This window comes from Sminthopsis crassicaudata, chromosome 6 (assembly GCF_048593235.1).
Source record: "Sminthopsis crassicaudata isolate SCR6 chromosome 6, ASM4859323v1, whole genome shotgun sequence".
Classification (NCBI taxonomy): domain Eukaryota; kingdom Metazoa; phylum Chordata; class Mammalia; order Dasyuromorphia; family Dasyuridae; genus Sminthopsis; species Sminthopsis crassicaudata.
In genome coordinates this window covers 29,461,555-29,485,714 of record NC_133622.1, presented here as the reverse complement: position 1 = coordinate 29,485,714, position 24,160 = coordinate 29,461,555, and the positions used below count along the sequence as shown (strand labels likewise).

Here is a 24,160-nt window from a genome sequence, read left to right as displayed (position 1 = left end):
CCAAGAGGACTATAGTCACAGGCTGTCAGAGCCCCATTTCTACCTATCCAGTCACTTGAGGTGCCCTTTCTTCCTCTCCTTCTCCTCTCCTTCAATACTGAAGTGAACCACCAATTCTTCATTGCTAATTCCTGCTGACTAATTTAAAATGTTCTGGACTAGGTCTAGGTGAGACAGAACAGAGATTCAGGTTCAGAATTAGAATGCAATTCAGTACAATAAAATGCAACAAAAATATTTAGGAATTGTGTCTTTACCATTATTCTAATTGCTAATTGCTAATTCAAATAAAGCACTGCTCCCCTTCATTTGTGCATTTACCACAACACAGCCCAAGAAGAGAATGCCATCCCCAAAGAGCAATTTCCCTAAATTTTTGGCTTGCTAGTTCTTCATAGACCTATTTTAAGTGGCAAAGAAAACCAAGCAGGGGAAAGCAGCCCAGTCCACCAAAGAGCATTTCGGCCTCCTCATGTAGGGTAGTAAAAGAAGGACCAGGAGCTGCAGGCCAAGAAGGCAGCTCCCCTAGAGCAGGGTCATGGAACCCCAGAAAGGAGGGGTATTTAACAGAATCAGAGGGAGCAGTGGGGCACAGCCATTCTGAGGTACCTTTAAAGAGGGCCATCTCAGCTAGTGTGATGGGAAACCAGATTGCCGGGGATTGAGATTAGGGAAGGAGGAGATGCCCCCAAAAGGTCATCTTCCCAAGGAAGAGGCCCAAGAGGATGCAAGTGGGCAAAGAGGTATCTAGCCACAGTTTTTAAGTGTAGGGGAAACTGTGGTGTCTCTGGAGGTAATAGGGAAGGAACCCTAGAATGGGAGAGAGAGCAATGATAATAAGGCCAGCCTAGCAGAGATGCTAGGAGCCATGTAGTAGCAGGTGGACATTGCCCATTGCAGCCACCATCCCTGGAGAGATGATTCCTATGTCTCTAGTCACATGCAGAACACAGTTGGGAAACTCCAGTGCCTGCAGTCAGCAAAACTTGCATTTACATCACTATATGATCTGGGGCAACTTAGTTTACCTTGGTTTGCCTTTGCTTCCTCCACTGTAAAGTGGGGACAGTAACAGCATCTGTCTTTCAAGGCAATGATGATGATCAAATGAGATAACATTTGGAAAACAACTTAGCGGAATAACTGGCACATAGTAGACACTCTTTAAATGTTTAATCCTTCTATGCTTTCATCTTAAAACAACTGTCTATAGGAAATTTCTTATTTGATTTCTTATGCTTGATGTCGAACTTAATGTGTCCAAAATGGAAGTCAATATCTTTTCTCCAAAACCTTCCCTTTTCCCATACGTGCCTATTTCCATTGAGGTTGTCACTATAATTCTAGCCAGTTTCATAATTGTGACATCCTCAACTCCTGATTCCACATATCCAAATGAGCTGTCAAATGTTGCTAAAAGTTAATTTTCCTGAAGTTCAGACTTCAGGAAATTCCATAATTAAGTTCCAGTGGCTTCCTTTTCCTTTTAGGATAAAATATAAATTCTTCTGTTTAGCCAAAATCCTTCAAGGTTATGAAAGAGAGGCTATAAAGTATCTCTCCCGCCGCATTGGACATGATGACCTCTCCCACTGCCTGATGCTTCATCCAAATTACCATTTTCTCTGTATTTCACAGAATATCCATAATGAAGATGGTTCTTACTGTTGCCTGCTCTGTTCAGACTACATGTGAAGTATTATGTTTTGTTCTATATGCAATATTTCAGGAATAACAGTGAAAAAATTAGACTAGATTCATAAGAGAGAGTAAGTAATAAAGTTTAGCAGGGGCCTAAAAACCATGTCATGAGGATCATACTGAGGGAACTTGGGATGTTTAGCCCAGAGAAGAGAAGATGTGGGAGAACATGGTCCCTTGCTTTCAAGTATTTGAAGGGCTGTCATATAGAAGAGATATTTAACTTGTTTTACTTAGCCCCAAAAGAGCAGCAAAAACTGCAGTGGTAATGATTTATGCCCATATGTAAGAGAACATTTCTTTGCAGTTAGATTTTCAAATCTGAATGGACTCCTCAGAAGGTAAGGTGCTCACTCTCATTGGAGGCATTCAGGTGGAGCCTATCTTAATGGATTCTGTAGAAAGATTTTCCATTCTGAGGTCTCAACCAACTTCTAAGATTTTGTGATTTATTTTTAACTTTAAAAGAAAAAGTTAATAATTTAACTTTTTTGCATAGTAGCTATTAAAAGATGACAAATTCAATTTTTTTTCCTCTCCTCCCTTACTTTTACTTCTGGTATCTTTTTATGGAAACAGAAAGAAGAGCACTATTCATTATCAAAAACCTTCATTTTTAATAAAGGAAAATTATATTTAATTTCTCTCCCACTATTAAGTCCTTATATGACATGATCAAGTCACTCAAAATAAGGAACCTAAATCACATTTATCAATTATCAATTATCAACTCATACTTCATAGTCCTGTGGGAGATCCATTTGGCCATCACTCATTCTTTGCACCTTATAGTTCCAGAAAATAACCTGAAAGAAATTTAAGATTGCTATGACCACAAATTCTGACACTGAATTCTTTTGGGATTGGTTTAATGGCTTTGCAGGTGTTAAATTCATGATTTGTATCTAGAAGTATACAAAATTAATTTCTTCTGCCCCCTACCACTTTTCTTCAACCTTAGATAACTATTTTCATTGGACATGCTTACAGAGAAGGAGAGAGTGGCAGTAATAAACTCAGTGAAACATGAAGACCTCTTGATATCTATTTTCATTAATAATATCTGGACTGATTTCTATTTAGCTATATTAAATTGTATTTGTATTTGGATGATAAAGCTTAAAGAATTTTGAAAGAAATATTAAAAGTAATTGCTTTTGTTTTCTTTTAATAGGTTGGACAGGCAAATGATGAATCACTGACCAATCAACTCATTGATCATCTTATGGGTGAAAGTGATGGCATGCCCAAGGTACTAAAGTCATCTTACTTGTGCTATTTTCAGAAATATTCTGTTGTATCAAATTCTTTCACATAAGTTTCCTACCCAAATTAAATCTACTTGACTCCCATTATCATAACCTACTAAAAATTGTAAAAAATCTTCCTAATACAGATTAACGTAGAATGAAAGAAGTAATTTGAGTTGGTGAAAAGTTTGAATTACAAAGTTTTAAAAGAAAAAAAAAGTTTAATTAAAGTCAGAACACATAGAAAACTTGTCAGTTTTTAAAGATTTAAGTATACAAGTTGAATTTTGTAAAAGAAAAGGTAATCTCACTGCTCAGAATATAGCATTTATATGTGAGGTAGGGAGAATGTGGGTGGGAGCTTATTCAACCTCTTATCCCTAGTTACCTTGATGTTGAATCAGAAACTTAGGAGCAAAGTAGGGTAGAGAGTGAAGTTGATACTAGTAGTGGTGTTTGTAAATAGTTAAGTTGGCCTGGTGTAGCGAGCTGTCGTCTCCAGAAGCTGCCGGATCACTCTCTGGGAAGAGATCTGCTGTGTCTACTCAAATCTCTCAGACAGATTCTTCTTCCTGTAATGAACCGTTGTCTCCAGGCAGTTGCTGTTAACTCTTGTCCTTAGAAGTGACTTCCCTTCCTGCAGAGAGCCCCGTCAGGCCTGATGTAATGCAGAGAGTCTTCTTCTATCTCTGAGAGTCCTCTCTTTTATTCTCCCAGAGAATGGGTGTGGGATAATGCAAGGGCTTCTGGGAAGAACCACCCCAGCCAATGAGCTTGCCCCCTCTATCAAGTCAACCTGAGTTCTCACCTTGTAATTGTCCAGAAAACCTGAATTCTCACCTTGTCACTGTCCAGACAACCTCAGTTCTCACTTAGTAATCCTAACATCTCCCCCTTTCTTTTGATTTAGAACATAGGACAGTCATGACCTTGAAACATAAATCCATCAATATGGGAAGTATTACAGATAATTACATAAATGACCTTGAAACATAAATCCATCAATATGGGAAGTATTACAGATAATTACATAAATTACATAAGCATATAGTAACATAGTAACATAACGCATGCTAGAAGTATATAACATAATCAAATAATCATAAATTGAAAATTTATAAATGTCCATAAATCCATTGTCCATTAGTCTCATCTTGTGTGAGGAAGTCCAATGATTCCTGCTGGTTTTAAAGTTCTTTAACAGTCTTTTTATTAGCCATGCTCTTTCAGTGTAAAATGTTTCTTAGATCTTCTCCTTTATTTTGAGGTCTTTCTCTTTTTCTGTCTCTCTCTGATGGACAAGGCGAATATGACTCGTTGGCACCCATTTGATTCCTTCTCCTGCTGAAGAAATACAAGCAAACCCTCTCTCCCAAGCAGTTAACCTATCTAATTACCTTCTATTTACCACTTTCTAAATCTCTTCTCATCATCTGGCAATTACATTGGAATTGTTTGCACTGGACACAGCCCTGTTGGTTTAAAAGGCCTGTATTCTCCCCAAGTGTAAGTCCCTGTTCGGGCGCCAAATTGCAAAGGTCTGGTCTAGCTCCTCTTGTCAGGATAAGCAAAAGTCCTTGCCCCACGTTGGGCGCCAATTGTAGCGAGCTGTCGTCTCCAGAAGCTGCCGGATCACTCTCTGGGAAGAGATCTGCTGTGTCTACTCAAATCTCTCAGACAGATTCTTCTTCCTGTAATGAACCGTTGTCTCCAGGCAGTTGCTGTTAACTCTTGTCCTTAGAAGTGACTTCCCTTCCTGCAGAGAGCCCCGTCAGGCCTGATGTAATGCAGAGAGTCTTCTTCTATCTCTGAGAGTCCTCTCTTTTATTCTCCCAGAGAATGGGTGTGGGATAATGCAAGGGCTTCTGGGAAGAACCACCCCAGCCAATGAGCTTGCCCCCTCTATCAAGTCAACCTGAGTTCTCACCTTGTAATTGTCCAGAAAACCTGAATTCTCACCTTGTCACTGTCCAGACAACCTCAGTTCTCACTTAGTAATCCTAACAGCCTGGGATAGTTTTATATGATCAAGATGCTATGTAAGATATTAAAGTATCTAAAAATATAACTATAATGGCATTGTAAGACAAATTAGATAAGAGATATATTGAGAAAATAACATGCAAATAACCATAAGGAGAGAGATGGTATTGAAAAATATGTTCCTCTAGGGCAAATTCGGTATATTAAATATCTTTTTGTCCCCAAACTCCAAGCATATAGTAAACTTTCCACAATATTTTTTGCAAATTTTTTTTCCCCATAGATCGATGAAGTTGACTAGTGTTTTTAGAGAGAAAATATATGATGATTAGGTTTAACACTTTGTCCGAATTTTGTACCATATCCAAATTAGCAGAAGTTTTGAAGTCAAATTAATGAAGTTTCTGTTCATGAAATTATTTCTTTTTGCTCTGGAAAATGGTACATTTAGTAGGTTAGTGTAGCTGGATTTGAGTATGTGCAGGCAAATAAAATTTAAGGAGACTGGGAAAAAAAAGAAGGGGCCAGATGGAGAAGAGCTTTAAATGTCAAATAGAAGACTTCATCTTTGATCCTGGAGGTAATATGGAGTCACTGGCCTTTATGAAGTACAGGACTGGCATCTGTACACCTTTGATTTAGGAAAACCACTTTGGTAGCTAAGTGGTATTCTACTTGAGAAGACAACAGGCAAAAGCTTGACATATAAGATACACACACACACATACACACTATCCAATTTGAGATATCTAAGAGGCAATTGGTGATATGTGAGACTGGAGTTCAGGGCAAGATATATAAATCTGAGAATCAATTTTTGCATAAAGATGATAATCAAATCATGGAAGGATTCATGGTATAAACCTTTGTGATATTGCTGTAATTTCCTTGCTAGTATTTTATTAAAATTTTTTTGTACCAATATTCATTAGGGAAATTGATCTATAGTTTCCTTTCTCTGTTTTAGTTTCCCTTTTAGATATCAATCAATACCTTATTTGTATCAGAAGGAATTTTGTAGGACTTCTTTATTTTGTCAAAGAATTTACATAGTATTGGGGGATACATAGTATTTGAGGGATTTAAGTATTTGGAAGTATTTCCTTGTAAATGCATCTGGTCCTGGGGATTTTTCTTTATAAGCATATTTATGGCATGTTCAATTCAGTTCAATTGTATTTCTTGCTTATCATGACTTTCTGCCATCTTGGCTTGCCCAGGGAGCTTGATGCCAGAAGATGGAAAGTGTGAAAAAAGAAAGTTAATTTTGGATCAGACATTTCACAGGGTACAATGGAGGGCTGTGTGTGTGAGGATCTGGAATAAGACTTTGGGGAAGGGGGACTTGAGGTAGATAGGAGAAGGAAGGATGCAGTTGTGAATGATGAAGTGGGCTAAGATAGCAACTTGTACATTCTGGGATCATTTAGAAAAAGTGAGTATAAATGGGCTCAGACAATGCTTACTATTGAAAACTCAGTTTAAGAAGAGTATTGGTAGCTGACGATTGTCCGCTCATTGGCTCAAGATCCAAACACATGGCAAGCGGTGATATATTCTTCCTGTAAATAAAAATCATGCACATTTCAAGAAAAATATACCCAGGCTATCTGTGACATATATTTTCTATAATCTGAATTTTGGGGATAAAGGGTAGGATGGAATTAGTGATAAAGGGTATTAGTGAGCAGACAGGGACATTGTTGAGCAAGAGAAGTCAGCCAACCTTAATGGGAGAAGAATGTTCTGGGGCTCCTTTGTTATTGCTACTGGTCCTGTAGCCCTTGTCCTGAACCAGTTCTGATGGAGGCAGAAACTGTACCTCTATTCTGGGGACAGCTGGAGGAAAGGGAATATAAAGAAGGGAAGAGAAGTCCTAATCAGGAAGCAGTTGGGGGATGGGGATGGGAATGTGGTTACCAGTTCTTCTGTATCCAATATGTGTGTGTATGCATATATATATATTTATGTATGTATGTATAACATATGTTTATATGTAAAGGAGATATGTGGGTTTGGGACTGCGTCTCCCTATAGTTTGAATACAGTCTGTGTAACTGGTACTGAATGTAGTCTGAACCATATACTGTCTTAGGACATATATAATGATAGAGCATTACCAACATAATGCCAACATATTTTATTATGTTATTTGATCTAAGGATGCCAAATATCTCTTCCGTCTGTATATGGCGTTGAAGCAATACAGAGAAGCTGCCCAGACTGCCATAATAATTGCCAGAGAGGAACAGTCTGCTGGTAGGTAGCCTTATTATCATTATACCCAGTGCTTCCTTTTTGACTATGTCAAGGGCAAAGGATTTTCTTTCTTTCATTTTTCTCTGCTGGTCTGTTCAAATCATAGTTTGTGTTTTAATTTAAACTTACATTGTAGCAAGAGGTTATATTGGAACACTACCTGGGGATATAGGTGGTGTGTTTTGCCTCCTTGGGCGGTCCATATATGATTAGACCTCTTGATAAAAAGCGTGTATGACCTGAGATTCTTGGTTAGTAGGAGCCAGGAGATGTCATGGACAAGACTTACACAGATTGGACTGTGATGTGTACTTGTAAAGGGAAGTATTTATGGCTATGAAATAATAATGGATTCAGGGAACTATCATAGTTTGAGAATTTACAAGCAAATTCATTGAAGTTTATACAACCATTGCTATACACAATGCTTTATTTGAATTCTGTGAAAATGAAACAATACAGTGATAACAAAGATAAACTACATCTAAAGATTTGTAGAATTTAACTGCATATCAACTGTGAGAAGAGTTAAGCTCAGTACCAGAACAATACACCATATATAAAAATTCAATTTGTAATAAAGTAGTTGTTTAAATTTTAAAATAACAAAGGGACAAAATAAAACTACAGTGTGGAGTAGTCAGTATTAGATAGTAATTACCCTTAGCAAGGAGCCAGGGCTCATATTCTTCCTGGTACTGAATATATATAGCTCATGTGCTCAGCACCATGAGAACTACTCCAATCCAGTCTTCAGATACAACATGATTATAATCATGTCTGATTTTAGTCTTAATTGAGATCACTTTTGACATCCTTGAATTTTTGCTGAAGCAAAATATATTCTATTTTAGGCCCTCATCTTAACTTTGTGTGAATATTTATATTTAACAAATGTTTCTGGATTCATTCTGATATGATACCCCTTTATTTTATTAGATGTGTTTTTCTTTCTGTCACATACTTTGCTCTCATACTACTTGTTTTATTAAACAATTAGCGGTGAAAGAAGGGGATTAAAGTTAACCTTAATTATCTATATGTAATGTAGTCTCACTGTCCTAGAGCCAGGCCAATACATCTTAAATCTCAGTTTTTCCGGGAGTAATGGCAGGAGAGGTAAGAAGATGGTTGGAGTGTCTTTATTGCTTGAGCCCCTACTTTCTTTGTTCCTGTCATTGTTAGCTACAAGCGACTAGTATCCCAATTCTAACCATTTAATATCAATGAACATTTATAGAGAGATATTTACTTACAGTGAAAATAAAGGACAAACATTTCCCCAAATAATTCTGAGAAGAATAGATTCGACTTGCCTCAATTCCTAGGTAGCCTTTGTAGTTATCATGGGCTGGTTGGCTGGTCTGTTGGAGGTCACTCATTGCTCCTCTGGCCATTGATGTTACACTGGCTCCAAGTATGAGCTCTGGAATGCTTTTGAATCCACAAGGTTATAGGCTCCCCTCCAATCTCTTAATTTCCCATGAGTTCCCCATAAATTCCCCAAAGAAGGTCAGGGAAACCCAGAAGTTACTGAAGCGGATAAGGTAGTTTGAATGTCTCTAGAGTCGAAGAAACTTCTCTTTACTTTGAGGGTAGCTATTGAACTAGTTGAAAAATATCTACATGTGTTCTTCAACCTATTCAGAGCATTTCCATTTTACTTACTCAACACTCCTAGAAGGAGGAGAGAGGCTGCTCAAAATCTCCACAAGGAGAGATGTCATTGGTGGCACTCTCTGTGACATGGTCCTGTTACATATAGTTGGAGTCATCCCATCCTACTTATTTGCCTCCCCTCTTTTCACTCAACCCAGATACAAGTCTGCCTTTCTTATCTTATCATTTTCCCTTTTATAATCTGTTATCTGTAGTTAGATTGTTTTGCTTGTGATAATTCTTTCCTCAATTTTAGCCTCTCTTAGATTATATCTCTTCCCATTTTTTGTATCTGCTTATTTCCCTATTTATTTTATTGTAAGATTAATTTTAAGAATAAGATTCATGAAATACCTACTCTCCTCTACCATCCCTACCTCCATATTTATATTGTTCTTCTGATGTGCCATAATTGTATTAAATAGTAAGTTCTTCCCTCCTCTTCTTTTCTTCCCTAGTATATTTCTTTTCTTTTTCTTTCCTTTACTACTTTAAATAAAGCTAAACAGTCCAAAATTATAACAAGGTGCTTCTTTGATTCTTTAATGATAGTAGGATTTTGATGAAACAATGAACTCTTTTCTACCTAATATTTTATTACCTTTTAGCCTTTCAATAAGCTCAAATATATTTATCATTCAAGATTTCTCTTACCTCTTATGTTTGCATTTCAGAGATTCTACCTAGCTTTTGTTTTCTCAATAGAATGTTTGAAATGTATCTCTTTTACTAAAAAAAAAAATTTTCCTCCTGTGGAATTATACTGGAATTTGCGGAATAAGTTATTTTTGTTTGGAAACTTTTTTTTTTCCAGCTCCTGGAATATCATATTCCAAGATTCCCTTTCATTTATAGGGGATCTGTCCATCTGTCATCTATCTGTCCATCTATCCATCTATTCATCTCCTGATGATGGTCCTTTGTATTTGTTCTGTTTCTTTCTGCTTATAATATTTTTCTTTAAATTAAAAACTCTGATTTTTAGTTATGACATTTCTGGATCATCAATTTAGGGTTTCTTTCAGGATATTACTGGTAGATTTTTTCTAATCTTCACTTTTCCCTCTGGCTCTGTTATATGGGCTCTTAACCTTTTTTGTGTCACAAATCTCTTGGCAGACTGTATAAATGCTTAAACAATTTAATATTTAATTTACTTTAGTAATAACATTTAATAATGCATAAAATGTTAAATATTTAAATGCATAAAACAAAATAAATGAGATTACAAAGAAACAAATTATATTAAAATATAAAAATTGAATTTATTAAAATTAAATTTAAACTTAATATTAACAATCAATATTAATAATCGATAAACCAATAAATAAAAATTAATATTAAAAATAAAATATTACTATAAAATATAAAAACTTAATTTATTAGTTGAAATTAAATTAAAAACTTAATATTAATAATTGATGTGTCAATAAATAAAATTTGGTATTAAGATATTACTATATAATATAAAATTAATTTATTAGCTGAAGTTAAATTAAAAGTTAATAAGAAATCAATATTAATAATTGATGTCAATAAATAAAATTTAATATTAAAATATAAAAATATTACTATCTACCCACAGGGACTCTGATAATGTCCTCTGATTAGAGGATGGAAGCTTCTCTTCTAAACCTCTGTTTAACAAGGGGACTTGAGTCATCTATCTCTTCATTTCCCAGCTAGCTGCACTCCTCTGGATTTCTCCTAGATGCCCCCATTCCAGATACTGTTTCTCTTCCCTTCTCCTTTTACTCCTTCCTTTTTGTATGTTATCTTCTGTCTTAGTGTGTAACCTTCTTGAAGGTTAGGGACTGTCTTTTGATTATGTTTGTATCCTTAATGATTAGTATAGTACTTGGCACATAGTAGGCACTTAAATAAATGTTTGACTGAATAATCCCTTGTTATTATGATTAGAGTCTTGGGCAAGAAAATTTATGATCAGAGGACCAAAATTTATATTTTCTCTACTCCTGCCTTTTGAAAGCAAAAGATGAAGAAGAGAAAACCAATTTGGGGAAAAACATATAACTAATAGGGTGTTTTCTAAAAATAGGATTTGAATTTCTGGACCACCATTTAAAAACGGGAATGACAGTCTTTTGATTATAGATGGAGTGATACCTAATAAATGCTGATAAAAATGTATATAATAAACTAAATCATAAACAAAAAAAAACTTGGATGGGGAAAGAAAACTATATACACCCACCATTCTTGATTCCATAGTGGCAGCTCCAATTAAGGAAAAATAGCAGTTGAGGTACCTGAAATTCATAGTTCTGAAAATCCAAGAAAGGAACCAATAATAAAAGAAGTTTCTTTAAAATCCTATATATAAAAATGCCCCAAAATTTAGCCAAAAGTAAAAAGAACTAAAGAATTAGACAAATTCAACCATATCACTGATTTGATGAGATAAAACTCAAGACTTGAAAATAGGTCTAGATAGACATACCTTGCTGAAAACAAAGTAGGTAAAAGGAAGTGGCATAGGGTAGGACTCTATGGTAAGAAAGTGTGGATATATATACACACATACATATTTTATATATGTGTATGAGGAAATCTAGGAACCAGAGGGGCAACCATAGTGGAAAGCATTTGGGTGGAGATTTCTCTAGAGACTAAAGACTATCTGGATAGAAAACGAATTCGTTCAGGAAATGGATCACCAGCCCTAGCACAGAAGCAATGATATCTTAGTGACCTTTGAGTTATAGAAATAATTGCTGGAGGTCTCTTCCTGTCAAAGGCAGTGTAGCTAATAATTTCTTGACTTAAAGATGATTTCATGTGATTCTAACAAAGAATAATTGGTTGTTAGAATAGAAATTATGGAGACATTGAAGGGAATTAACCATTCCTTCCTAGAATTTGTGACAGAAGATAAGTAAGTTTTATTCTAATATGGTCCATCAATTTTGGGAAAGTAGAGTTCAAATGGTTCACAAAAATGATAAGTAGAATTCCATGGATTAAAGTTCTACAGGAGAAGCCCAGAAAGGATGGGAAACTCTGAAGAATGAAATTAGGAAGATAGAAAGGGGGCAAGGATTTTGGTGAGTAGGAAAAACAGGAATGATGTGAATGTGGGAAATTGACCAAACACCTTAGATTTATAAAACTTTCATGCAGCAGATAGCACTGTGACAAAGGGCAAGTGATAAAGGACATAGTGCATGGCATGGTCCTTTAACAGTGGTGTGTAAAGCTCAGAATGAGCTGAGGCTGGTGAGAGAAGCTTAAGGACCACCAAAGAAGGACTGAGTTATTTGCAGCAGCTCATACTGGGGAAGGAGGAGGTTTAAAGAAGGGACAGACTTTCAGGGTGGAGGAAACAATGATGGATGAGTGGCAGAATTCTTATTTTCCTTCTGTCTTTATTGCCTAAGAAAATGATTTTTTTTATATTATAAATGGCAAAAATAACTAAAAGGGAGTTGATATTCAAATGAGAAAATACCCAATTAACTTTTGTGAATGCAGGTCACCTCTTCAGTGAACTATATCCACATACATCCACATATACTCTGTGTGTGTGTGTGTGTGTGTGTGTGTGTGTGTGTGTGTGTGTGTGTGTGTGTGTGTATATATATATATATATATATACATATATATATATATATATTTATGTACACACTATATATATACACACACACTCTGTACACACACACACACACACACACACACACACACTCTCTCTCTCTCTCTCTCTCTCTCTATATATATATATATACATACATACATACACATACACTCTCTATATAAATTCTCTCTCTCTATTCTTTATATATATATGTATACACACATATACTCTCTCTATATACACATACTCTCTCTATATACATACACACTCTCTCTATATATATATATACACACACACACTCTCTCTAAATGTATATATATATATATATATATATATATATATATATATATAAACTTTCTCTGTATATATATACACGCACTATATATAAAGATGTATAATGATATGTTAGAGAATGGTTTCAGAGAAACCTGAGAGGACATGAAGGAGAGAACAAGATCATCTATAAGAATATAAAGGATAAAGAGAATAAGTAAAAAATAGTTAACAATTAGATTGAGAGAGTACTAGTTCATTTGAAGGAGGTCAGGAAAGATTTTGTGTAGAAAGTGGTATTCAAATTGTGTCTTGAAGGAAAAGTAAGATTCTGTGACTGCATTCAGGTATGTCCTCAGGTGTGACTTGTGTAAAACCATGAATATGAGTCAGGGAGTGTCATGGATGAGGAACAGAGAAGGTAGTTGGGATAGATCAAGGAGTGCAGGTGGAGAAGAACATTTAGTGAGACTGGAAAGATAGGCTAGAACCAGGCTGTAAAGAAATGTGAAATATAAATAGAGGAAATTCTACATTGTACTAGAAGCCACAAGGATATGGTCATATCTGTACAGAAGTGAATTCTATTTGTAGAAATGTGTAGGGTAGACCAGAGTGCTGAGAGATCAACAAGGAGACTTAAGGTGACTGAGGCTGCAGTATGGTGCTACGTGTGTGATAAGGAGGAGGAGATATAAGAAAGAAAGAAATTGTAGAGTGAGATGTGTAGATGTAAGATGTGGCAATTGCTATGTGGGGTAAGAGAAAGGGAGGATTCCTCATTAAACCTGGGAGACTGCAAGTTTGGCACTGCCTTCCACAGAAATAGGGTAAGTTTGGAAGAAGGATTTTTTTTGAGAGAGATACTGAATCCTGCTTTGGACATGTTGGATTTAAATTTGGAAAGTGAGAAATTTAATATAGAATTGGAGTAGAGCAAATTTTCCTCTTTTCCTGATTTTTAAAAAATGGAACAAAATAGTAAATGATCTATATTAAGGAGAAAGCATCTGGTCCTTCTGACATATATCATATATCTGATATATATCAGAGAATATTTCTTACCTATTAGTACTCAAGGCATCTTTCTGAAATTATTGAGTTTCAGAAGTGGCATTTATTTGCATTGGCAGGGCAAGTTCCTTACCAGGAATTCCCCATATAAAATGAAAACATAGGTCCCAATAAGCAAAACAAAACAAAATTTAAAAATAAAGCCAGTGAGTTTGAAATTAATTCCTGGGAAATTTTAAAATAGATTGTTAATGAGCTGGTCAGAGAACACATAGAAAAGGAAATTATGATTATAATGGGCCAGCATGATTTCATCAAGAACAGCTGGTTATAACAGACAAATCTTATTTCTTTTTTGGGGGTAGACTTATAAAGACAGGAGAGCAGAGAAAGACTAGAGGTATAAATTTATCCAAATTTCAGAGTGGAGAAATTTAAGTTTTTAATAGCCAAAGTGCATTCCCAAAATATCCAATCTTTGTGTATGTTTGTATATATAATACACACATATACTTGAACATATGTATATACTCATATGTATATTCATACACACTGTCTATAGTTGTATATATATGTATGTGTGTGTATGTATTATCAATAAAAGGATCTGCTTAAATTGGTAGAAATCTATTATTCTGATCAAATTCATTTGCAACTGAACCAAGGACCTTGAAAGTCTATAAGTTATTGAATCCTAAATTAGATATCTATAATAAAAGGTTTTGATGTCTTGTCAGAAACGAAAAACTTCATCTTAGCCCAGAGACATTGCGTGACTTTTCTTTGCTGGCTTCCAGTAAAGAGCTCAGAGAGAGGTTTTGGACAGTGTTTCTCCCCCTTCAGGAGCTCAACCTGTTTTGTAGCCTTTTCTGTGTTGTGCTAGTGTTCTCATCATCATGCTTGCTAGCAATCATCCTATATCTCACCTTCCCTTCTCAGCAAAACTCCTTGGGGAAAAAAAAAGTCATTTCTCTGCTTCCTATCCTTTCCCTCTTTTCTAACGCCTTTGTATATTGCATCTGACGTTATCATTCAATTGGAACCACTCTCTGCAGAGTTATTGATGGTCTCTTAGTTGCCAAAGAAATGACTTTTTCCTTAATGTTTTTGATCTGTCTGAAGTTTTTGACAAGACTGATCATCCTCTCCTCTAGAACAATCTTTCGCCTCTAGGTTTTCACTAAATTGCTCTGTCTTCTTCCCATCACCATTTCTTAGTCTCTTTTGTTGGTTTTTTACCCATCTCAGACCTATTAACCACGGGTGTCCCTTAAGACTCAAGCTTGAGCCCTATATTCTTTATACTGTTGGTGATCTCATTGATTCCCATGTGTCGATCAGTTGTCATCTCTGAAGATGATTCCTCAAGCTCAATATATCGATCCCTGTGTTCTTGTGTAGCCTTGCATCACTTGGTATCTGTAGGTATCTCAAACATGTCTATAATAGAATTCACCCCGCCTCCTTGTCCCCCATTACTATTGAAGATACCACTCAATAACCCAGGTTTGAAACCTCATTGTCACCTTTGATCGCTTATTCATTCACCCCATCTAGTCAATCACTTGCCAAATCTTATTTTTTCTACTTTTATAACAGCTTGCATCCACTCATTCTTCTCCACTCATCTAGCCATGAACCCTACTACAGGACCTTCATCTCTGGTCTGGATTATTCAAATTGCTCTCTTACATTCTGAAGTGATTCTCTTAAAGAGAGGTGACATGGGCAGATTTGTACTTTATTTAAAAAAATTCCAATAGCTCCCTTTTACCTCCAGGACAAAATATGAAGTCCTCTCTTTGGCATTTAAAACTCTTTTCAACCTGGTCCCTTTCTATTCTGTCATCTTATATATACTCTATATCTTTCCATACACTGTATCTATGTTGTATGTACCTATCTACCTACATGTTATCTCCCCATTAGAATGTATGCAAGAGATCTTTAGTTGAGTGCTTCAAAGATCTGTATTTGGCCCTTTGCTATTAAACATTTTTTTCAGTGAATTGGATGAAGGTCATATGGCAGGTCTATCAGATTTGCAGATGCAGAAGCTAGGAAAGAGAGCTAACACACTGGGTAAACCAGTCAGGAACCAAAAAGATCTTAGTTGAGCGCTGGGCCAAATCCAATAAGATGAAATTCAGTAGGGAAAAATGTAAATTTTACACTTGGATTAAAAAAATTATAAGTACAAAATACAGAAGGTATGGTTAAATAAGTTGTCTTTAAAAGGATTTTAGTTTTCAGCAGCCTGAAAATTCAGAATTTAGGTGAAATGTGGAAGCCCAAAAAGCCATTTCATGCTGAGCCACCTGAAAAGAGACAGTAAAAAGGTACTTTTGCTGCACTTTGCTCTAGTCAGACCACATATGGAGAACTGTGTTCAATAGTGGGCACCACAATTTATGGAGGATACTGACAAGCTGGAGAGGATGATCAGTATGGTAAAGAGTTTTAAGACCATTCTGTTCGAGTCTTTCATAAAAGTACTAGGAATGTTTAAGCATAGTACAGAGAAAATGCAGGTAGGAAGGGGAAGTGATAAGATATGGTTAAGTATTTTAAAGGGTTTATTTTGAAAAAATAATTAGACATCCTATTTGATTTCACAAGGACAGAAGCAGTGGGTTGAAGTAGCAAAGAGAAAAATTTAAGTTTGTTTTAGAAAAAGTTTTCTAACAATTAGAGCTGTCAAAAAATAGAATGAGCTGTTTTGGAAGACAGTGGATCCTTTTCTTGTTGAAGATATCCATGCAGAATCTAGATGACTGAGTAAGAGGGAAATTCCTTCTCATCTAAGCTACACTATCAAACCTCCCGAGAGCCTTTCCAATTCTAGATTCTGTGATTCATTTAAGTTATTTTTAGGTGAAAAATATTATATGGGAATTAGTAAATATTAATGAATAAAACATGCTTTACTGAATATCTGTAACAGAAAAGATATGAGATTTTATTGGTTATGTTTTATGAAGGACACCTCATGTTTTATTCAAAATTGAAGAAATTTTGTGCATAGATGCTTAGATTCTACTATGAATGTTTCCAAAGTTCCATATTTGAACTTTATATTTTGCCATCTTGTGACTTTTAAATGATTACATATATTGCAAATCATTTTTCCAGGAAATTATCGAAATGCCCATGATGTTCTCTTCAGTATGTATGCAGAACTGAGAAACCAGAAAATTAAAATTCCATCTGAGATGGCCACAAACCTTATGATTCTGCACAGCTATATTTTAGTGAAGGTAATTTCACTAGAAATTTGTGACTTGCACATTTTAATAAAACAAACATTAAATGTTTTTGATATTCATAACTGAATTCTATTTGTATATTTATACACAACCATTAAATTTTGTTGAACATGTTGTATAATGTATGTACCTTAAGCATATTTTATGTTCCCCTTATGGATTTGCCATGTCTTATATTTATTAATTTATAGACTTATCACCTTGAAAGCAATAGGGTCCATATCCCTTTTTATTCTTCAGTGTCTACACCGGGCAAACTAATATATCCTCCAGTGAATGTAGCCTGGAGTCCTCTCAACATGGCGCTCTGAACATGGCCTGTGTCTAGGTTGGTTGTTCTCTTTGGTACTCTCTGTTTATTCTAAACCATAGCTATTTATAAGCCCCCATTGGAGGCTTACCTTTTACCAGACCCACAGCATTTAATTAGACAGAATAACATTGAAGATACCACTCAATAACCCAGGTTTGAAACCTCATTGTCACCTTTGATCGCCACTGACAAGGGAAACAGCACCCCCCCCAACCCCAGAAGAGCAGACAATCTCAAAGAGTTCCAATAGCTCCTGTTGCCCTGACAGGGCTTCTGCTTTCTCCCTGAGTATTCAACAAGGACAATTTCTGGGGGGGTTGTTGCTCTGACCCACCTGCAGCTTCTCCATTAGTTGTTGTTGTTGGCCAGCTTCTTTCTCCAGAGTTTTCCACTCTAGTGAGCCAGCTTAGAGCCTCAGGGTGATGGCAGCTCTAAAGTCACATGAGAATTGCCTTGTCTCAGGAGGGCAAAGAGTCCAATCCCTATTTTACCTAGGAGGAAACTAAGACCCAGGGAAGTTAAGTGTAATACGGTTAATATCAAAAGTGAGATTTGAACCCCAAATATGTCACTTGACCTTGGCAATGAAGAGTTTTTTGGCAAGTTTTATCTAAGGTTTCTTTTTTCTATTTATGTTGAGGTGACATAAATTCCTTTCAGTTTGTCAGCCTTTTGGTTAATATTACAGATCCAAAACAGCTACACTGAAGTGGAACAAATGGCCTCTGCTTTACATTCCTGCAATTATGTTCAAACCACCATCCCTATATAAATCCATTATTATCATTCATTAATTCTTGTTTAATACCCACTGAAAACATACTAAATGGAAATGCAACTTTTTAGGAAAAACGAGAAATAAAAAACCCATAAAGAGTTTCCACATTGATAAGCAGACTCACTTGAGTTGGGGGGAGAATACAAAGTGTTAGACTGCAATGACATCATGGTGACACACCAATTCCAAAGTACTTTCTCCGAGGGTATATGTTTGGTATATACAGATATATATCCAGGTATAAAGGCAGCATGGACTGAGTAAGTAACAGATGAGAAAAGCTCCTTACTGACAGTGCTCATCTGACTCAGACAGTGAGTCCCTCAAGAGAATTTTAATCGGTTAGAAACCATTAGTCAATGTTCTCAGAAGTTATAGTTTAACTAGAAGACATCTAAGATCCCTTCCCCCTCTAAATCTACAGTCCTATGGACAGTTTGTTCTCTGTTCAAATAAATGAGAAGAGGGAAGGGCTTAGAATTTTTCTTTTCCATGATTCAAATTCACATATACAATGTGGAGGCAAAAAAATTAAAACTTGAGAACACACCTCTATTATGTCATATTTTTTTGAAACATGGAAAATTTAATGCATAAAAAAGACTCCAGTGTGCTCCAGAGAACCCAGATCTTCCAGAGTAAGTCCAATAACAAATGTAACCTTAGAACAGTTCTATTTTTTGGTATCTCTTTAGCTCAGGAATGGGGTAAGGATAGTTCAGTTCCATTCCATACACAGCCTGTCACCTGCAGAGAACTGTGTGAGGTGTTGGGAAAGGTAAAAAGATATTAAGGTACAGTCCTTATTCTTACAATTTAGTAGGCTAGATAGAACACTATAAAATGTCATGGAACATAATTTGTACAAGAGAAATGAAAATTGCCTTTTTAAGGAAGAAAACTCATTTTGCACTGGGCAGGAAAGTGAAGGCTTTATAGAGTAGGTGACTTTTATCTGATTCTTGAGTTTCCACAGATGGAAGTGGAACTTGGAGACAATGGGTTGAGAATCCAAACCCAGGGAAGAACCCAAGCAAAAGACATGGGGGATGTAGCAGATCTTCAGGCTAACTTGAGCACTGACCTACACTTAGAACCATCTTTGAATCTCTGATTATAAAGTCAGGTGGAAATAGAATTATCCATTAAATGACTTGTTGAGCTGGATTGTATTAATGTTTTTTCCCTTTAACTATTTTTCTGACTCTTCTCTGTCAATGATTCATGTTTTATTGATAGTTACCCCATAGTTGGTTATAAAATCTTTAACAGATTAATCTCTCTGTATAAAATCATGGGTATTTTATTGTGCCAAAGTATTTTTGATTATGTATTCCTGAATAATGTTTGTATGAAAATATATTCCCAAATCCATTACTATTCTATATTCTTATAAATAGAATTTAAAATTTTTCTGTGTATGTTTGTTTGGAGCACTAATACATGCCAATAAAAACTTTAAAAATATTCTTCATATAGATGGTAACTGTCTAATAGACTAGAATATTTTACATTGTATTGTTTCAGATTCATGTTAAGCGTGGAGATCACTTAAAGGGAGCACGTATGCTTATTCGTGTTTCCAATAACATCAGCAAATTTCCATCACGTAAGTGTCAAAATACATTGTTTTCTTTACCAGAAGTCTCTGTGGGACTTCTGGTGTGTGTGTGTGTGTGTGTGTGTGTGTGTGTGTGTGTGTGTGTGTGGTGTGTGGTGTGTGGTGTGTGTGGTGTGTGTGTGTGTGTGTGTGTGTGTGTGTGTGTGTGTGTGTGTGTGTGTGTGTGTGTGTGTGTGTATGTTTTGCGAAAAGTTATCCAATCATTCTTTTGGGTGGGTGATAATATGAATTATCTTGATAAAATTAGAAAATATGGATGGAAGTGTATGGTATTTTCTGGGAATAGCAGTAGATGAATTTGGAAAGAATGTAGAGTATGTGTGAAAATAGTGAGTAATGAAGTTATAAAAATTATGTTGGGGTCAAGCTGTAGAACTCTTTAAAGCATCAGGTTAAAGTGATTGGATATTATTTGTTAAGTAATAATTTTTAGCAGAAGCATGACAAATCAAAAAGTACTTTAGGAAGATTTTATCTGTAGATATGATTAATTGGAAGGGAGAAGAGAGGATATTAAATTAGTTCAAGGAGGGAGATTGTTTCCCTATTTCCACTTTCTTCTACCTTTTCCCCCCATTCATCTGTTTGTCATACTGATGCTAGACTAATCTTTATAATGTATAGATCTGACTGTATTACTGTATTATTTTTTAAAAAATTTAACACCCTTATCCCAATTCCCCCATCTTGCCCACATAAATAACATATATTATTTTAACATTCAAGATCTTTCACAATTTGGCTCCTTACCAAATTTGTAACTTTATCAACACAATTCCCTTTCACATAGCCATATGCCAGTTCCATGAGCAATAATCCAAGTCTTCAATGATTCTGTAATTTTGCTCAGGCTATTTTCTAAGCCTTTCTTCACCACTTCCACCTCTTGAAATCTTAGCCTTTCAATGCTCTGGTTAGATTATCTGGTTCTTTGCCTTTTTTGTTGTAGTTCGATCATTAAATTGTGTCCAAGGCTTCCTGACCCCATGGACTAGTCATTGTCCATCAAAGTCTGTCCAAGTTCATGTTTTTCGCTTCCACGATGCTACCTGTCCATCTCATTCTCTGCCATCTTCTTTTCCTTTTGCCTGCCATCTTTCTCAAATTCAGGGGCTTTTCTAATGCAACCTGTCTTCTCTTTACATGGCCAGAAGATTTAAACTTCAGTATTTGATCCTCCAGTTGTTAGAAACAAGCTGACTCTATGTCAGGTAACACATTTTTTTTTTGAGACACTCCAGAGGAATTGGACATTTCTGGCCAGAAGTAGGTTCTGCCCCTCTGATGGGAAGAGGGAGCTCCAGATCCAGAAGTGGACAAATTTTATGTTGTTAGTTCATTTCAGTTCCCTCCCCCCAAATGGATTGGTCAGTTCCCCTTAGAGTCACATCATTTCTTACCTGCTACTCCTAAACATGTTCCCTCTCTCTCGTCATATTTACATCCCATGTTCTGTAAATAAGATTCTAATTCTCTTCAGGGTGTGGTGCTTTATATGCACAAGGCTTATGAAGCAAGCTCAATAAAGAAAAGCCTTTTCCTGGTCCTTGCACCTAGTCAGTTTAAACCAGTTTCTAGCCTAGACATCTTCAGTAGAAGTTTGAAGCCAAGTGAGTCTCTTCTGAAAGCTCACTGGTCAAAAATACTCATTCTTTTACATTACCTTGAGGCTTATGACTTTGTGGAAACTTAGCTTTTCATCTTTCTCAGTGTCTGCTCCTGGTTTCTGAGGAATTGAATTTTAACTGTTCTGTGGAAACTTTACCCTAGTTTGTCTCTTACACAGTGAATAACTTGAATTAATTTCTTTATTTACTGGTTGATTCTCTGATTCTCCAGTACAGTGCATTGCTTTCTCTGTAGTCCAGCTCTCACATTGCCACTAAACCATAGCTTTGACTGAACAGACTTTTCTTGGCAAGGCCACGTCTCTACATTTTAGTGTGCTCTTCAGATCTGCCATTGCTTTCCTTCTGAGAAGTAAGGTTTGGTTTTTTTTTTTTTTAATTTCATGGATGTAGTTGCCATCTGCAGTAATCTTTGAGCCTGAGATACAAAATCTTATTCTTTTTCTATTTCTTTTCCTTCTGTTGCCAAGGGGTGATGGGAACAGTTGCCAAGATCTCAGGTTTTTTGATGTTAAGCTTCAAGCCAGCTTTCCTCCTCTTCTTCACCCTCATCAAAAGGTTTCTTAATTCCTTTTCACTTTTGCCCTCAGAGGGGCTTCCATCTGCATAACTGAGAAGGTTGCTATTTCTTCCAGCATTCTTAATTTTAGCTTTGGAACCATCCAGCCTGGCATTTCACACAAAGTACTTTACACTTAAGCTGAATAAATAAGAAAGTTTCCTTCTCTCATGTTGAAGAGGGCCTCACCGCCCTCCTATCTCATCTTGCACCCCTCCCTGTCTCCCAGCACCTCCACATCCAAAGCTTATCGCTTTCCTTGCTGCAGCATCTTTCCCATCTGCCCCCCTCCTTCTACCCTCAGTGCCTACGTTCTTGCAGTAGCCCGCAGATGGGCCAATGGGCCTCTAGTCTCTCCCCATTCCCATCCAGCTTTCAGTTACTCCAGTGGTTTTCTGCAAGGGCAGGCCGTTGTCACTTTAGCCATGTCACTTTAGCAGCTCTCTCTGCCTCCAGGGTCAGATCAAACAATGTCTGTTCAGCATTCAGAGCCCGTCCTAACCTTCCCCATCCCCCTGACCTCCTGTAGCCTGGCACAATTTTCCTTACTCTTTTTCAGGGCCATACACTTCCACATCCAGTGACCCCCAACCTCTGGAGTGATGGAAAAGGGGTCATTCGGTGTAGAATGCTAGCTGAGCATCCCAATGTGGTCGCCTTCCTCCTTCCTCCACTGAAATCCCATCTGTGTAGGAAGCCCTCTCTCACCCCCTTGATCCTCGGGCCTTCCCTCAGTTAACTAATCCTGTGCATAACTTGCTTTGTGTGTGTTTGTCTGCCTGTTGTCTCCCCAGTTAGATTGTAAGCTCCTTGAAGGCAGGGACTGCCTTTTGTCTCTTTGAATAGCCCTAGGACTTACCTCAGTGCCTGACACATAGTAGGCGTTTAATAAATGTTTATGCTAAAGAAGATCTCAAAAATTATTTCGAGTAGTCATTATAAGAAGAACATCCATGTGATGAGATATTTCTATACTCTATAGCTTACTTCATTAAGTTAATCTTGCTTCTTTTATTTTTAGTTTTATAAAATGAGGAAACATAATTTTCCTGTTTTCCCCTTACATTGCAGATATTGTGCCAATTCTGACTTCAACAGTAATTGAATGTCACAGAGCAGGTTTGAAAAATTCAGCTTTCAGTTTTGCTGCCATGTTGATGAGGCCTGAATATCGCAATAAAATAGATATCAAATACAGAAAAAAGATAGAAGCAATGGTTAGGTAAATTTTTTTCTTTGGCTAATCTTCATTTTATATACATAGATGTGCATGTGTGTATAGATATGTTTTAGAGATGGAGATATATAAATATACTTAATAGGAGAGAGAGACATAGTATAACAGAATATAGTGGTAAATACAGTGGAGAGTCAGGAGGTCTAGATTTTTAATTTTGGCTTTTTGGGGGCCATTAATTGGATGATACTCACCAACTAAAACTTTAATCTTCTCATGTGGGAAATGACAGGATTGGACTCAATGATATCTATCATCTCTTCCAGCTTTAAAATTCTAGGATATTTTTGTTGAATTTGGTGGCTACAGAGTAAATTGCCTCCAGCAATCACTCTGAGCTAGTTTTGGGAGAAGGAGTTGAGTTGTTTTTAGACATACTAAATTAGAAATGGAAGTATATATGAGATATCCAGCTTGAAATGTTGAAGAAAAGTGCATGTATGAAACTGGAGTTTGGAAGATAGATGAAGCCTGGAAATAAAATATGAGCATCTTAGAAGTGGTGATTGTAATCCTAGTAATTAATGAGTTAACTGAAGGAAAGTTTGTATGAATTAAAAAATATCCCAGAAATAGAGGAAAGTTTGATGGAACAAAATAAAAACCTGATGACATGAGAACATGAGTGTGACCCAAGTGGGTCCAAATCAGAGAGTTATACAAATCAAAGATAATGACTTTGAAATTAAAGTGCATGAGGCAGCTGAGTGGTGCAGTGGACAGAGCACTGGCCTGGAGCCAGGTAGAACTAAATTTAAATCTAGGGAAGACATTTACCTGAACAAGGCACTTAACCAAAATTGTCTTCCCTTCCTCCCTCAAAAGAAAGAAATTAAAGTGTACACGAATAATATAAGAATCAGGGGTCTTCCACAAATCCGCCAACAAATAATTGGCCTAAATTTCACAGTTAGAAAATAATACAGAAAATTTGGAAACAGAAAGATGTCAGAATCTGCAGGATGTTAAGAGACCACAAGTTTAATTCCAAAAGAAAAAGAGTGATAAAATTTCACTTTTTAAAAAA

The 24,160-nt window shown here is 36.3% G+C and overlaps 1 protein-coding gene across 2 annotated transcripts in view; it reads left to right on the top strand.

Moving 5' to 3' along the window:
• Positions 1-24,160, top strand: part of LOC141545636 (WD repeat-containing protein 19-like) — a 128,156-nt gene that overhangs the window by 89,983 nt on the left and 14,013 nt on the right. For both annotated transcript variants that reach the window (XM_074272773.1, XM_074272774.1), the window contains exons 28-32: positions 2,876-2,953; positions 7,097-7,193; positions 16,864-16,988; positions 19,616-19,697; positions 22,968-23,118. In XM_074272773.1, the coding sequence (XP_074128874.1) occupies positions 2,876-2,953; positions 7,097-7,193; positions 16,864-16,988; positions 19,616-19,697; positions 22,968-23,118 (533 nt within the window). The remainder of the gene's footprint in view (positions 1-2,875; positions 2,954-7,096; positions 7,194-16,863; positions 16,989-19,615; positions 19,698-22,967; positions 23,119-24,160) is intronic.